We start from the raw sequence: 18,118 nt of genomic DNA on the forward strand, positions 1-18,118 counted from the left end.
GCCGACCTTCTGATTGGCAAGTCCTAGGCTCTGTGGTTTAACCCACAGCACCACCTGTGTCCCTACTGGAGATAGTAGCCTGTAGCTAATTCATCTTACTCCTCTTTAAACCATCCAAGTTGGTGGCCATTGCAAAAGCTTCTGGTAGTGCCTTCCATAGTTTTAACTGTGGGTGAACATGTACTTCCTTTTATCTGTCCTGGATTTTTCAACATTTGGCTTCACTGAATGGTTCTAGTACTATGAGAGCAGGGTGAGGGCAGGATGACTTGTCCCTATCCACTTACTTTAGAGTATTTCCCCATTCCCAGAGATTTGTTCATCTGTTTGGCATAGCCAAAACCATTTATTTTTCTCCCTTAATAGAGCAGTTGTTCCAGCCTGATTATCATTCTGGATTTTCTTTTCCAATATCCTTTTTTACAGTATCATTTTCGAGGCACAGTATCCAGATCAGTGTGTAATATTCCAAGTGAATACACACTGTAGATTTGTGTAATACCGTTATGATATTGGCAGTTTTATGGATAGTAAGTTCATCAATGGGTGTGAGCCATAATAGCTGGAAAGGAAACCTCCACAGGCAGAGGCAATATGTTGCTGATTAATTTGTGGTAGGGCCAAGTGTGCTGGGCTTATACGTTTTTCAAAGTATATAGCATTTCCATGTTAAGTAATATTAAATGTTTCCTACTTTTAAGTATAGGTATTCCTTGATCAGACCCAAATCCACCCAATCCATCAGTTTTTGTATGAATGCCAAGCTAGTCTGCATATTATTAAACCATGGTATTATTGTCGTGTGCTAACAGAGCCACACATGGTGGAAGTGTTGCCAGTTCTGATGTGTCTTTGGCCAGCCTGGATTTAATCATGACCATTTCTCCCCCTTGTCTCAATTTCTTTCCCTGGGGCACCTTGTTTCGGATGTCAGTCCATGTGGGGGCAGAAATTTGTCAGATCCTATCAGATTTATTTGTCACTTCATAATACTTAACAAAAACCTTGGTTGGTTAGCCATTTTGGGGTTATGGTCACATGTTCTTTTTGCATAAGCCTGCCTTTGATCATCATGATTTGAACTGAGGAAGCAACCTAGTATTCTGTATGGTGGAAAAGTGATGGGCATCAGAGACAGTGCATGCTTTTTAACTTCCCTGATTATGCAATATGAAAATGTGGTTTATTGATATTCAGAGTATTCAGAATATGTGAAGACTTTACTTGTGTAGTCTGAGATCCCTGGCTGAGGGTGCTGTCTTGTCTAGGAAGGATTCCCCCCCAGATACATTTAAACTGAATGCAAAGATCCATCCACTATGAAATGTAAGACTGTCCCAAGAGACAAGCCCATGTTATTGGTTAATGGAGTGTTTATTATCAATGTCTGACTAATAAGCAAGAGGGCAGTTTGATACATTGCTTTTGGTGCATGGAAAAACAAGGTGGGGGTTAAAGGGGGTTATCTGCAATATTGACATCCAGGTGCTTTATTTATCCCATTCCATATTTGCTTTGGGATTTGATGCAAAGAAAGGAGGGGAAAATGACAAATAAGCAAATCATGCAGAATAAACAAATCACACCTAAAATTAGAGAAGAGATTAAGGCATGAGGTGGGGATGTGATATGTGTTGTTGATTTCTGTCTTGTGCTTCCTTTCTCACTTCTCTGTATTTTTACATCACTGCTGTGGTCATACATGGAAAGATAGGAATCAAACTTCTGTTCCACATTCCTAGGTTCTTTATGTGTAATAGATAGATATAAGGGATCAGTTCAAATTGAATTTATGTTTGTTTGTTTTTTAGAGTACTTTGGGTCAGTTACCTTGTAGAGAGTTGCATTCAAAGGGGAGTATGTGTAGAATAATTGCAACAGTGGCAGAAACTGACGTGGGGAAAGGTGTGACCAAAGGAATCATGACCTGCCACCAATATTGCACCTAAGGCAAAATCAAACTATGAAGAAAGCCAAAAGAGTTTCATGGGAAATGATTAAAATGCTTTGGGGCAAGTTCTGTACGCTGTTCATTCAAGTGGATTTTCCAGGAAGGATATGGAAATTCTCAAAACGGTCCAGATAATATCCAATTCTGCCATAACAGGATTGTTTTGCATGCATGTCTTCCTTTATGGGATTCATTCCAGAAACACTCCCTTGGTAACAAACTTCATGTAAGAAGAGGGTCTCAAGTCGAGCTTTCGGGAAGTGAATTGGAAGGTTGAGAGATGGGCATAGGATGAAAGAGGATTAACTTGGCTCAGGTTAGCAACTGCATTGACTCACAGTTGTACATTCTCTGTGTGTACTGAAAGGAACAAGTATATGGCTTGCTGTGTTTTTCTTGCAACATGTCCATGATGGAAGGTGTTGGTTCAGAGATCTCTGTGCAGCTTGACTTGAAATTAAAGGAGGCCTGATTTTGGTCATAAATCATTCCAATGCGCTGGGCTCCACCATCTTTCATTTCTGCTTTGAGTGCAATGAGCCTGTTCCCTCCCTAACTTGTAGAATTAATAGGTTTTTAAATTAATAAAGGAAAGGAAGAGATGACTATATGTTTGTTCGTTTGTTTTTGCATTGGAAACCTGAAAATGTGTGGGTGAGTGGCCTATATGGATATGCAAATCCTTTCCCTTCATTTTCATGGAGTTTCTCCCTATGGCCTGAGATATCCATGGAAACTCTACAGAGTGTCTTAGAAATCCATACTTGTGTGTAAATAGGAAGGGCTATGGGAATGCACATTGATATCTCAGTGGTGTCCATTGCTTTTAGTGCACATCTGGATGCACATCTAAATGTAATAATAATAATAATAATAATAATAATAATAATAATAATAATAATAAAAATTTTTATTTATATCCCGCCCTTCCCAGCCGAAGCCAGGGATAAATAATAAAATAATACAACATTCTGTTGTATGCATTCTGCAGATGCATTTCTTTGCTTTGAGTAAGAGACACAATTGGATGTGAACCCCTATTCATAAATTTCTGTTAACCTGTGCGTGCAGTTGCACATTCAACCGCTGATAATTTCCCTACCCCACAATTGTCTTCAGAAGTGGAATTACTGTGCCCAGGTTGTAAATCAGGCCTTCCAGATTACTGACATTTGCAATGGTTAGTAAGATCTGCTCTAATTAGTTAATCTATATTTTACCAGTGAAAATGCTTGGATGTCTGTTGCGGCAGGGGACAGCAGCTATTGGTCCCATATCACTGGCACTTGCACAAGTGGTTTCAGGTACTTTAGAGCAGGCAAGATCATCCTTTTTCCTTTAGGTAGAATGTGACCCTGTGATCCTGGTGGCTGCCTTTGGCTCTCTGGATACGGTTGGACTCCCAACTCCCATTAGTCCAGGCTCACACCGCTAATGGGCAGAGATGATGGGAGTTGTAGTCTAACAGCATCTGAAGGGCCACAGGTTTGACGCATCTCTGCCAGCACAATGACTGTCAAGCTTTCAACAGGTGTGGATCCCTTTCCACATTCTGAGGAACTCCTATGCATTACACAGAATTCTTGATTATACTCTAGCCCCATGTTTGGCTCTCTCTTTCATTTGTCTTTTGCGTGGAAAATCAACTGGAGGGATTAGCCTAATCATTGGGACAGGGAATGAATGCCATCAAATAAAGACAAATAGCTTCAAAAACCTACACAATGCCTTTGCCTTAGTGTGTCATAACAATATAATTTGAAGTTGGCTGAGCTTTGTGTGGCCCAGAGCACCGTGTCTGCCTCCAGGGAGCAGAGATTTAAAGGACAACCATCCGTGTAGTGCTCCTAAGCTCAGCCTGGCAGACAGCACTGCCCTTTAACTGATTCCATATAAGGCAGTGCAGCAGAATTTTGCTTCGCTTCTGCACCAAGCTAATTTTCCTTCTTGATTAATGAGGTTATTTAAGATATCAATTATTATTCTGCCAATATAAAATAATGTCACTCTACAAATCTCATTGTAATGGCTTGTAGTATTAAAAATTCAAAGTAACAACTAGGGGGGGAAAAAACTTTGAGAAAAATGGAAGTCATCAAAACTTATAGTGAAAACTTTTGGCTGTGCTACAAAAGGCTACTCCTGACATGAGGTTTTCCTCAATTTCACCACTGGCGGCCAGTGCATTGGCAATCTGTGTGCCATCTCTTTATGGAGGGGAGCAGAGTTGCATTTAAAGCAGGGATGGGGAGCCTTTTTCAGCCAAAGGGACATATTCCCTTTTCTACAGCCTTCCAAGGAACACATGAGCAGGGTTAGAAGCAAAAGCAGGTAGAACAGTCAATGTCAATTTTACTTTTGCACAGTAGACTGGTTCACACTCATCACATACCTCTTTTTGCTCTCCATAAGGTAAAGGTAAAGGGACCCCTTACCATTAGGTCCAGTCATGGCCGACTCTGGGGTTGCGGCGCTCATCTTGCTTTATTGGCCGAGGGAGCCGGCGTACAGCTTCCGAGTCATGTGGCCAGCATGACTAAGCAGCTTCTGGCGAACCAGAGCAGCACACGGAAACACCGTTTACCTTCCCGCCGGAGCAGTACCTATTTACCTACTTGCACCTTGAGGTGCTTTCGAACTGCTAGGTTGGCAGGAGAGGGACCGAGCAATGGGAGCTCACCCTGTCGCGAGGATTTGAACCGCCGACCTTCTGATCGGCAAGTCCTAGGCTCTGTGGTTCAACCCACAGTGCCACCCGTGTCCTAGCGCCACCCGCGTCCTGCTCTCCATAGGGACAAGCAAATGACATAATCAGAGTCCAGTATATCATTCCAACCAGGCAAAAATAAAAATACACAAGAAATGCATGAGAGGGGAAGCAGTGGGACCTGGAGCAGGGGTGGACTTTGGAATTTCAAATTTCAGCAGCACCCTGTGCAAAGCCAAAATTTGGTGCCTCCCCCTCTGCCTCTCACCTTCCATTCTGTTTAATTCACTACATAATAGTTGTGACTCCCTTAGGTGCTCCTAGACTTAGCATCCAGTGTGGCAGAAGCAGATGGGGAACTGTGACCCTCCAGATGTCCTCCTGTCACCTCTGGCACTTGGTTGTTGCTGGCTAGGACTGATGGGAGTCAGAGTCCCACAACATCTGGAGGACCACAGGTTCCCCATCTTTGGATACTTTGAAGGTATCCAGTGCCCTCGGAGTATCACTTTGAGTGCAGCTGTACAGGCCCAGTCTCTATTAGGCTACAACAACACCCATATGATGGCTAGAGCTGGATCTGCAGCCCTACAGCTCAGCGGGGGCCAAGTTGCTTGAAGAGTCAATATGGGCTGGCTGGCTCTATATAACTCTATAAACTTCTGCTCCAAATCATGTTAGTCTGAGCAACTCATCTTTATGCATAGTAGTAACAATCTCCTGTTGCCTTCCCTGCCCTCATACCTGTTATCCAGCCTATATCTGAAGTCATTCCTGCTCCAGCTCTTTAGCCTTTGTTTAACCAACCATCAGCCTGTCTTTTGACTACATCTTCTGTAAATGGCTCTGATCCAGTGGCTTTTCTCCTCATCCCCATTTTTTTCTGTGTGCAGATCTTCAGCTTCTAACCAACTAATATTGGTTAACATTGTTTCCAATATTCACCCTGCCCCTTGGGAAATGGGAGGGTAACATCCCACCTGATTGGATTGTCTGGCCAAGAGAGTCTCTTGTAGGGGTAGTCTTTGTTCTACACTCAGAATTTGTGTGTAAGTGTGTGAGCTTTTCAAAACAGGTCCCTGAGAAAGCAACAAGACATATCTCTGCCAATTAGCTGTTGGTCTAAGTTCATGGTGCTGATTTTGCTCTATGAAGCTGTAAATTGCTTGGGGCTGGATCACCTGAAAGGTCATCTCACCCCTTATATACCCAATTCATCACTGTGCTCTGCAGGTGAAGACCTCTCCTAGATTCCATTTAACCAGGAGCTCTGTTCTGCACCATGCAGGAACCAAACCTTTATTGCACCAACCCTTTGGGATTCCCTCCTTTAAAATATTAGGTGTTGCCTCTGTTTTCTCTTTGGCACTTTCCAACAAAACTTTTAGGTAGAGCTCTTTCCCAGCCTGTCTCTATATTGGGATTGTTTTAAATATGTTTTTATTGTTGTATTGTTTGTTATTTGCTGCCCTGGACTCCTTTGGGAGGAAGAGTGGGAAATAAGTTTCATAATAATCATAATATAGTATACATAATATACATACAACACAAAGGTAGATAATATAATATTATATAAATATTTGCTTGGCTATAGGCAGATTTGAAGAGCTGCCCTGGGGAGATGGGAATGAGTCCAATGGTCTTAGTCCAGTGGTCCTCCGAGGGGTGCTGGCTTTTGCCCTCGCTCCCAGTTTTACTGGGGGCAGCTCTACAATTCTGCTTCTAAGCCAGCAATGGAGAAAATGGGACATGATGACTGGGAACAGTCACCAAAAACAAACACACCAAGGTACAAGTGGTTTTTCAGGGGAAATTTCAGCTCCCTTTCCAAAGCACATCTTTCATCCTGAAGACTGAAATGGGCAAACATTTGGCACAGCCATAGTTCTGCTGTATGCAGTTCACAGATAGTGAGACGTGAATTGCAAATTAATGAAGGAAAAACTCAGAAAATTTATTTTGCTGTTCATTTCTGGAAAGGATCTCTGGTTAGTCTTCATTACTGAATGAATGCTTAGAGGTCTGCTGCTTAATTAATATGTGAATTATAAATGTTTCAAAACATTGAGTATCTGTTTTGCTTCTCTTTAAAAAGATGTTTTCTTCCAACTTTGCAGTTTTTCCTAGAGTAGGTAGCCTTGTGCTGCTTTCTCCCACAAGACCCCATATCATATTAACTGCATATGGTTAAAAGCAAGAGAAAAGCTAATTTGATGGGGAAATTCTCATTAATAGGCAACATTTAAATTTGGTGCGAGTAAATGCACTGGACTATGAGGTAGAGTAATTTAATGCCAGGTTAAATGGTGCATTCCACTGGATTTTCATTAGAGGAAGTCGGAAAAGTTTGGAGACAGTTTCCTGGCCTTCTGGCTTTTAATAGGTTAGTCACCAGGAGCAGTAACTGTTGTTGATTGAATTGATGATGAGAACCATATCAGAAAAGGGGGTAATGGATTCTGTGTTATCACAGAGAAGTTTTAGACTTAGAGGAAGGAAAAGGGGGCACTTATAGCCTCTATTATATTTTGTGATATGACAGGATATCTCTCTATATTAAATACAGGAGAAGTGTTTCTGGGAAACTTTGCTAGACTTAATTAGAACTCTTGATTTCCCTTGGAATTATTCAGATGCATAATATAAGAGAGAACCTTCGAATATGTCTCATATTTAACTATAGACATAATTCAGTAATATATTTTTTAAAAAATTACTCCTGGATTTTTTTAATAGCTGTAACAAAACTCCCTCAGAATTTATCAAGTGTTTTGCTTCAATCAGAACCCACAGGTTTGCTTCAATTTCCACTTTAGGCAAAATGTGAATTGCCTTCTACCATGATGCCTTCTTCACCAGCAGTACAGAACAGTGTGTCTATGTGTGTGTGTGTAACATCTTTATTGAAAGTTCAGAAAGTACATAGTTATATGTGCACTAAACATGGTAAGCTGTAAAGAAAAGAGAGAGAAAGAAAAAGAGAAACAGCACCCGTATAGAAGGAAAAATAAAGGGGAGAAGGGGGGAAAACCCAAAACTATATACTTTACTAAGTTGTTATTGTACTTCACCAGATCTTAACCTATTACAGTATTTGTAAGAATGGACAAATATAATAATGGAAGTTAAACAGACGGCAGCCGTTGCACAGAGATCAAACCAATGGCACAAGAGAATGCCAGCCAGGCACCTGAACTGCCACACTCTGACCAGATGGTTGCCTAAACACCTCCACCAGACCTGCTCAACTGTGGCATCAAGTTTGGAATGGGTGAGATGGACTTTACCCTCAAAGTTTTTGCAAAACTCTTGCAATGTGCTGCTGAGCTGGGTGCATTGGAGACTTGGGGTGCATTGGAGACAGAGAAGTAAGCTTTCTTTGCTGCCACATAGCAAACATGACTATGTGCTCTGTCCTGTCACACTCACCATGAGATTTGAACCACTTGTGCTGTAGCTGTCAGCTACATAGTCCAATTGTAATCGCTACTACAATGCTCATTGCAATGGGAAGTGAGTATACTGCATAATGCTTTTCTCAGGTTGTTTGAAGGATGTGGGGGGAGGGGGGTGATGATAAGCTTTCCATGACAATATGACATAGATGTTACTAAGAAACCCGCTTTATTGACTAGAATGTTTTCCCGCTTACAATAATCTTGAATCTACAAGTGTGTACCTGTGTGTTGCTTTAACAGCTAATGGAGGTCAATGTGCTCCCCCCTATTTCACCTGTGATATAAGTTGATGTGTGTATCTGGAGGGTGAAAATGTAAGAATGGAGGATGTGAGCACTGGTAGACTCTCATATTCCATGTATTTGTGGCAGTTGGTCATATCTTTATCTTATTAAGAGCTTAGTAAAAAGGTAAAGGACGGTTAAATCCAGTGCCCTGGATCTCACTTCAGACTGAAGGAGCTGGCATTTGTCCACAGACAGCTTTCCAGGTCATGTGGCTAGCATGACCAAACTGTTTCTGATGCAACGAAACACTGTGACGGAAGCCAGAACGCATGGAAACGCCACTTACCTTCCCGCCACAGCAGTACCTATTTATCTACTTGCACTGGTGTGCTTTCGAACTGCCAGGTTGGCAAAAGCTGGAACAGAGCAACGGGAGCTCACTCCATTGTGGGGATTTGAACCACTGACCTTCTGATCAGGAAGCCCAAGAGGCTCAGTGGTTTAGACCACAATGCCACCCGCTCCCCTAAGAGCTTGATATTGGGAACTGGGCTTCAGGCAGCCTTAACAGAACCTGTCAGGGAGTACTCTAGTTTAGGAAGGTCATGTGTACCCCAAAGTCCAACTTTGGTACAATGGAGACTTTGTTACAATCCAGCAAACTTTTTTAAAGTGTAAATGGCACTAAGTGAGACGTCTGGGGGTGCTGTGGTATTCGCAGGCACTGCCTTGCCAACTGCAGACACATATGATATATATTGCGTTGGCAGGGTGGTGCTCGCGAGCACACCTGTGACCTCAGAGGCCTTCTCTGCTGCAACAGCCCCCTGCTGAATTAGGCTTGAAAGATGCAGCAGGTTGTGATGTGTACTTGGTTGTGGGGGAGGACATAACAGTTTCTGTGGTTTGTATATGAGCCCATGGGCCTAAAATAGTTGACAAACCCTGGGCTATATTATGGGAATATAACTGTAAATGAGAGCTATGGTTCTCAGTGGCGTAGCGTGGGGGGTGCAGGGGGGGCCGGCCGCACCGGGCGCAACATCTGGGGTTAGGGCAAATCCACAGGTTAGGGGGCGCAAATCCACGGGTTCGGGGGCGCAAATTACTTGCCTTGCCCCGGGTGCTGACAACCCACGCTACGCCACTGATGGTTCTGAAGGAACCATATGAGAGCTCTAACTTTTTTTTAAAAGAAAAAAGAAAACACCACACAGTTTAAACAGCAGAACAAAATATAATAGAAAAAAACAACAATAGCAGAAAAAAATAAACCCCTCTTCTCCCAGGCCTATGACTAATTAGCTTTTCAAACTGAGGAGGGGGGTGTTGCTTTGTTTGCTATTATGTTATGTATTTTTGTGTTTCATACTGCAAACCACCCTGTGATCCTTGAATGCAGGGTGGTATATAAATGTAATAAACCAACAAATAAACCTAGGGAACTGCTTTGTTCTAGGTAGGCGGTGAACAGAACAAGTAATTCTGTCCTTTGTCAGTCTCACTGATGCTTAACCTCAATTTGTGTGGACTTTTTGAAGGAACACATTAAAAGTGTGGACATAAATTGCCTGTACAGCTCCTTTTACATAAAAACACACAATCTTCAGTTTTTTTGTGTGCATTTTTTATTTAGCAAGGGGTGCACACATTTTTCACACCGAAGCTGCATCATGAAATATGCTAAAGAGGGTTATCCAACCAAGAGTCGTGTTCCAGTCCAGAAAGAGGTTTGGTTGCATTGTGTTGGGTCAGCCCACTGGGAAAAGTGGACCAAATGAATTTTTCCCTTGTCCCTACATCTGAGTCCAATTATGGGTCCTTTTATCCTGGTGTTGCCTACACTGACTGGCAGAGTCTTCAGTGCCTTCCTCCAGCCCTGCTTCATGAGTTACTGTGGACTGGACCTGGAAACTTCAAAGCTCTGCCACTGAGTTATTGCCTCTCTCCAGTGTTTTTATGTAGTATAATTTTAGGTCTTAAGCTGATGAAAGCAAAGAGAGAGAGAGAGAGAGCACTTTAAATTAAAATCCACATTTAAAGCTTTTTTAAAAAATAAATTGCCTTAGCCAGGTGAGAGGCAATAGGATTGGAAGATAAAACTGTAATTGTTCGTCAGAAATGTACATCAGCTATTTCCCAGCTGTGTCAATAGAACAGCTGGGAATTAATACCTGGGATATCGTAATGCCAGTTCAGAAATGATTGCTGAACAAACCTGTGTTAATAAAATTAACAATTGCCATCTAGCTGCGGAAGAAAAGTCATTCAGGGATGGAACCTACGAGGGCTGCAGAATGTCACCAGCTATTATCTTTAATTCACATATCGAATCAGCCTTTGTCAAGCTCATTGAGCCTGCCCTATGAGTTACTTTGACGGCAAAGACATAAGTGTTGCTTTTTTTATCAGTGTGAATGAACATATGAAGCTGCCGTAATTGTCAACCTTTTTGTTCATCTACTGTAGCTCTTGGGTAGGCAATCTTCTTTTCATTCTGAGGGGTAGATTCCCTTCTGGACCACTTTCTGGGGCCAAATGCCAGTGGGGGGGGGAGGGCAAGGGCAAAAGTGGATGGAACAATAAATGTAATTTTTGCCTTGTTTCTACACACACTCGTACACACCCCTCCCTCCCTCTCTCCTTCCAGGCAAGCAAGAAACATGATCAGAGTTCAAGGGCACATTCCATCCAGGCATAAGCATCCACAGAGAGTGCAAAGTAGGGGCTGCTGAGGGATGTGGCCTGGGGAGGGTTATAGTCTGGGGAGAGTTTAAAGAGTCAGCTATAAAGGGGCCCCAACCATTGTGGGTGGCAGTCATGTTACCCAGGTAGTGCAGAGAAAGACAAGAGGTCAGGACTGTGCCACAGTCTGAGTAATCCCCGTTTTACAGTATTACACCTTCACCTAAAAGGAAGGCAGGAGATGGTTGGGCAGGTTGGTAACAGGATGATTCTGCATTACATGTTTAATAGGAAGTGCCTGGTGTGATTCTTCCCATTGTGATCTCTTTCAGGTTAACAGGATTCCAACTGCCTCCTCCCATCGTGAGTACTGGGGTGGTGCTGTCCTTGTGGCTTGTAAGCGATTATGCTGTCAGTGCTCAAGGATTTCAGGCAAACTATGAAGGTAGGTCAGCTTTTGGTGTCCAGCCTTTGCTTCTGTACAGGAGGTCAAGATCCATTTGGGTTTTCTGGGACAAATTATGTTTTGCAACTCAAAACCACTGTCTTTTTTCTTAAGGGTAATTCTGTGCATTATGTACTCTGTCCTATATTTTGCTGCAGTTCTGTCTTGGTTTTAATTGTGGTTTTTTATGTTTTTACATTACTGTTCACCACCCTAATATTTTAGTATATAAATGCTTTTGGGGGGGATATCTAACTATATTATTGCTTTGAATCTAAAATTGGACCAATACTCCTTTCCTTACATTTTTTAAAAAACAACAACAACAAAGAAAGAAGGACTTCCGGCGGGCGCGGATCCGGTTGCAGGCGAGGGTTTGTCTCTCCGGAGAGAGCTCTAGCTTTTCGGCCGATTTGGGAGTTTTTGAGGGCAACAAAACTCCCGCTAACCCTCTGGAGGGTATCCGGAGGTCTTGGTGCCCAGCAATGCGAAGGAGTCACTCGTCTGGCCGCCAGGTAGCCTTTGTATAAAGGCGAAGAGAGCGACGGAACGAGAGACGGCAATTTGGGCAGCCATTACAGCGGCGAATTAGCGAAGCCTCGAGCCTGCAGGCTAAGCGCCTTGCTCTCGATACAAAGAAACTCAGATACGCAGAAGGAGTGCTGGAACTGCAAAGGGGAAAGCGTAAGGAAGTATCTGAGAAGAAAGAAAAACAGCCGAGTTCAGCGTCAGCTTGTCTTCAGCGGGAAAGACGCAGGGTGGTTTGCAGAGCCGAAGAAGAAAGTAAGTTACCGCTAGTGGTTACACAGTCCGTCCCTCCCCCATTGGCTCACTTTGTAATTAGACTCTCTCTTGCTGTAGAGGGGAAAGGGAAAATAACCGAGGGAGGGCAGAGAAACGCGGTACTAGGAAAAACCCAGTCGTCGCGGCAACGGAGACACAGAACTACAAAGAGCAAACTATACAAAAAAAAGACAAAAGGAGATTTCGGTTAAGAGGACGTTTACTAAGACTAAGACTCCTGTGAGACGTTACGTTAGGTGGCTTAAAGGAAAACTCCGGGGGTAAGGAAGACTACTCTTTGGACATTCGGAATCGCTTTGCTACTGTATCGCTGTTTGGGGGCTTTCTTTATCTGCTACGTTTGTTACGCCTTCTTTAACCTCTTTTGGACTTAACATTTGGGTTACGGAAAGAGGAAGGAACGGGGGAAGAACAGTTTGAACAGCGAGAAACCACAAACAGGAAAGATTAATTGACTAATTGACTAACTCTCTTTACACCTAAAAACCCTGCTTAAGAACTGATTCCTCCTGCTGGACTGAATTAAGCATTGCACTTAAATTTTGGAAAAGATTATTTGGAGACTCAGACTCTTATAGGTTAAGTGGTTGCTAAAGTGGTTGTTAAAGAGCGGGTGGAGGAGTCTGAACTGAGGCAGGAGAAGTGTAATCAGACTCTGGTTGGTGGACTTAATTAACTTCTTTAAAATCTCTGGAGGGGAGGGATAATCTTCCTTTTAGTTTTGGGGGAAACAAACGCTGTTATTTCAAGTGGCTATTCTAAGTGGCTAAATATAAGAAGGTTTATACTATCCCGAGGGACTAAGACCTCTTAGGGGTTAATTGAAAGCTGAATAGTCTAACTATAAGGAATACAGTTATATATCTTTTTTCTCGGCATAAAAGGAACTCCCAAGCTTAAGGACAATGTCACATACGCAGAAGAAAGGAGCAGAGGGAGGTATCCCAACTGATAGGAGAGCTTCAAAACAAGAAACAGAATTTAGGACAGAAATATTGAGAATGTTCGCAGAAATAAAACAAAGTGAAAAAAATCTGGAAACTAAATTGGAACAGGTGGACAATAAAATTGGGAAAATGGATAAGAAAATTGAAGAGACAGTAAGTGAGTTAAAAGGACAGATTAAAGAGGTCTCAAAAAGAGTGGATGAGGGATTAAAAAAGACAAAGCAGGAAATGAAAGAAATGAAGCGAGAGGAAGAAAGAATGAGAAATGAGATAGTAGAGTTAAATAAAATACAGGAAGAAATTAAAGATTCCATCGCAATGAATGATCTAAAACAGAGGGAGATTAACCTAAGATTGAGACAAATCCCAGAAGTACAAAACGAGAATATAAAAGAAAGATTAGTGAAGGAAATAGCACAGTGGATGGAAGTGGAGGAGGAAGATGTGGCAAGGACAATTATAAATGCGTATAGAATGAAAATTAAAACAAATAAAGCCAGGAAATATCCAGGGGATTGTCTAGTTACATTTAAAGATAGAGAGATGAGAAACTTGGTCTTGCAAAGAAATAGGGAAAAAAGATTATACATTGATGGGCATTACATTATCATATTTAAAGACATCCCCATAAGGCTGTTAAAACGGAGGGAATCATATAAACCACTAGTGCAACTACTTAAAAAGAATAGAATTGACTTCCGATGGGAATTCCCGGAAGGGGTCTCTTTCTTTTATAAAGGTGTTAAAAGAAGATTGACTAGTCACGAAGAAATAGGAAAATTCACAAGAAGATATAAAGAGCTCCAAGCGGGAGAGGAAGAGGAGAAGGGCGCAGAAGGTGGACCCAGACTGAGGGAAGATTTAGAATTAGGTGAAGAGGAAGAACAAAGCAGAGGAGAACTAGAAGAAGAAGTAGAGGAGGAAGAAGGAGAGGAAATAGAAAGGTTACAGAGCAACATCTAACTCAGAGTAGCACCTAAAACAATATGTCTTTAAAACTATGGAACTGGAATGTCAATGGAATGAATGATAAGAAAAAACGCAATGGAATTGAACGCATTCTAAAAAAGAAAAATTTAGATATTATATGTCTTCAAGAAACCCACGTGGCCAATAAACATAAGAAAGTCCTTATTAATAAAAGGTTAGGAAACGAGTTTATCTCTTCCGATAAAAAGAAAAAAAGAGGAGTAGTACTATACATTAAAAATAACATTGAAACACACCAACTATTTAAGGATGAGGAAGGGAGAATGATTGCAGTCCGTATTAAATGGCAAGGGGAAACGATGATAATAGTGGGAGTTTATGCACCAAATGGCAATAAAACAGAATTTTTCAGATCATTGGAAGAGAGATTATTTGATTATATAGACCAAAAAATCATAATAATGGGAGATATGAACGGGGTGGTCTCAACAGAAATAGATAGATTAAGGAAAACTAAGACAGAAGGAGGGAAACTACCTAAGACATTTTTTGAAATGGTGAAGAACTATAATTTGGTAGATATATGGAGATTGAGACACCCCCTGGAGAAACAATTTACTTTTTATTCAGGATCGAATCAATCACTGTCAAGATTAGATCAAATTTGGATATCAAACGAACTAACAGTAAGAACTACAAAAATTGAAATACAGGCCAAAATTATCTCAGACCATAACCCTATCATAATGGAGATGAAGGGGGTTGAAAGACGAACTTTCAGATGGAGACTTAATGATAACCTATGGGATGATCAAAAATTTGTGGAAAAGAGTCGGACGAAACTATTGGAGTACTTCTCAGATAACTTAGACAAAGGGGTTAAAATAAACGTGGTATGGGACGCGAGCAAGGCAGTTATGAGGGGCCTGTTCATTCAACAAAATGTATGGAAAAGAAATAATAAAGAAAAAAGAACTAAGGAGATTTTGAGACAGATTATGGATTGTGAACAAAAACTAATTAAAAAACCAAATAATGAAAGGATACTGCAGGAAATAAAATCTCTCCAAACCCAATTTGCAATGTTGATAAATAAGGAGGTTGAGTGGAACATCAAAAGATTAAGACAGAGAAATTTCGAATTTGCTAATAAGCCAGGAAAATGGCTTGCATGGCAAGTCAAAAAAAGAAAGGAACAAAACACAATAAATAAAATACAAATAAACGGAGAAGAGATAACTGAACCAAAAGGGATTAGAAAAGGATTTGTGGAGTTTTACGAGCAACTATACAGAAATAAGGATAGAAACAACAATAGGAAAATAGAGAGATATTTAAAAGAGAAAATGGTAAGGAAGATTTCGACAGAGCAAAGAGAAATGTTAAATGCCCCCATTTCCAGAGACGAAGTAGAGGAAGTGATAAAGGAACTGAAAAGAGGTAAAGCACCGGGCCCAGATGGGTTTACTGCGAGCTACTATAAAGAAATGAAAGATATATTGACGGTTCCGCTAGCTGAGGTGATGAATAAGACCCTAAAGGAAAAAGAGATCCCAAGTACCTGGAAGGAGGCATTTATTACAATAATCCCAAAACAAGATACTGACCTAACCCAAGTAAAAAACTATAGACCCATTTCCTTATTAAATACAGATTATAAGATCTTTGCGGGAATTCTAGCAAAAAGGTTCAAAAAGATACTAGTGAAGATAATGCATGAAGACCAAGCGGGGTTTCTACCGGGAAGGCAAATAAAAAACAACACAAGAGGCATAATCAATATAATAGAATATCTATCGGACAGAATTGATAAGCCAGCTAGTCTGATTTTTATTGACGCGGAGAAAGCCTTCGATAATGTCACCTGGGATTTCATGCTGAAGAATTTAGAAATTATGGAAGTGGGTCAAGAATTTTGGAATGGGATAAAAGCAATATATACCGAACAGAAAGCAAAGCTGATAATAAATAATGCTATAACAGAAGACATAAAAATATCTAAAGGGACAAGACAGGGTTGCCCGCTTTCTCCGCTGCTCTTTATAGTAGTGCTGGAGGTTCTGCTAAACGCAATAAGGCAAAACAAACAAATTAAGGGAATATCATTAGGTTTAAACGAATACAAAGTTAAAGCATACGCTGATGACGTGGTATTAACGGTAGAAGACCCTATAAATAGCATAAAGGGAATTCTGGAGGAGATGGAGGAATTCGGGAAATTAGCTGGATTCAAACTAAATAAGAATAAGACAAAGATGATCGTTAAAAACTTAGACCAAGATAAGATAGAATCATTACAGGAACAAACGGGAATTGAAGCAGTTAAAAAAGTTAAATATTTAGGACTCTGGCTTACTGAAAAAAATATTGACCTATACCAAAATAATTACATCCCGGTGTGGAATGAAATTAAGAAAAATCTGGAGATTTGGGCAAGAATGAAATTATCACTCTGGGGAAGAGTGTCCATGGTCAAGATGATGGTACTCCCCAAAATGCTTTTTCTATTCCAAACGATTCCGATAATAAAGGGCATAAAAAACTTTAAAGAATGGCAAAGGGTGATTTCTAAATTTGTCTGGGAAGGAAAGAAGCCCAGAATTAAGTTTAAGACATTAACAGATATTACTGAAAGAGGGGGCTTCGCCCTACCAGACATGAGACTGTACTACGAAGCGGCATGCCTATGCTGGATTAAAGAATGGATAAAGTTGGAGGATACAGAGCTATTGGATTTAGAAGGGTATAAGAACAAATTCGGATGGCATGCCTACTTGTGGAAAGATAAGATAAAAGTACATAAGGGATTTTGCAGCCATATCTTTAAGGGACCTCTGATAGAAGTTTGGAACAGATATAAGAACATACTAGAACCAAAAACCCCACACTGGTTATCACCAGTGGAGTTAATAAGTGTAAAGAAAGTCAATATGGGGAAAAAATGGGGTAGGTACGAAGAATTGGTATTGAAGGAAGGAGGGAAGTGGAAAATTAAACCATACGACCAGGTAAAAAGATATACATACGATTGGCTGAGTTACTATCAAATAAATGAAATATTTAAAAAAGAAGTGAAGGAGAGGGGCTATGATGAAAAGACATCGAAATTTCAGAAAGAGATAATAAATTGTGATCGGAAAAATCTGTCAAGTATGTATAAAATATTGTTAGAATGGAATATGAAAGATGAGAAAGTTAAAAAAGTGATGACTCAGTGGACAAAGGACCTCGGATATGATATTCAATTGGAAAAGTGGGAGAAATTGTGGAGAGTGAATATAAAATTTACAGCATGTGTACTGCTAAGGGAGAATATGTTAAAAATGTTATATAGGTGGTATATAACACCCGTTAAACTAGCCAAGATGTATAAAACAGATAACAAATGTTGGAAATGTAGACAAAAAGAAGGGACGTTCTATCACCAATGGTGGGAATGTGGGAAGATTAAAAGCTTTTGGGACGAAGTCTATAATGAAATCAAAAAGATTTTAAGCTATACATTTGTAAAGAAACCCGAAGCTTTTCTACTAGGTATGGTTGGAAAAGATATCAAAAGAAAGGATTGTAAAATCTTCCAATATGCGGTAACAGCAGCTAGAATGGTGATAGCGCAGAAGTGGAAGCAGGAAGAAAGCCCAACGTTAACAGAGTGGAGATTAAAATTGACGGAATATGCGGAGTTAGATAAATTAACAGGGAAAATTAGATATATGAAGGATCAAAAATTTATAGATGACTGGGGAAAATTTGCGGACTATCTGGAGAACAAATGTTTAGTAAACACAACACTAGCAGGATTTAAAGAGGCACTGTAAAACACTAAGAAGTATTGCTTATGGAAAACAATGTTTGAAAGATGGTACTAATGGCAGTACGAAAGACTGGAATGCGTTATTAAGAGATAAATACGAATGAATGTCAAGGACGTTGAAGGAAGTCCAAAAGAATGAGATGTATGAAA

The 18,118-nt window shown here is 40.7% G+C and overlaps 1 protein-coding gene across 4 annotated transcripts in view; it reads left to right on the top strand.

Annotated features, from left to right (window-relative positions):
* Positions 1–18,118, top strand: part of CSMD2 (CUB and Sushi multiple domains 2) — a 492,929-nt gene that overhangs the window by 85,425 nt on the left and 389,386 nt on the right. For all 4 annotated transcript variants that reach the window (XM_082233181.1, XM_082233177.1, XM_082233182.1 and 1 more), the window contains exon 3: positions 11,361–11,473. In XM_082233181.1, the coding sequence (XP_082089307.1) occupies positions 11,361–11,473 (113 nt within the window). The remainder of the gene's footprint in view (positions 1–11,360; positions 11,474–18,118) is intronic.

Source organism: Podarcis vaucheri, assembly GCF_965113315.1.
Source record: "Podarcis vaucheri genome assembly, chromosome: 7".
NCBI lineage: Eukaryota > Metazoa > Chordata > Lepidosauria > Squamata > Lacertidae > Podarcis > Podarcis vaucheri.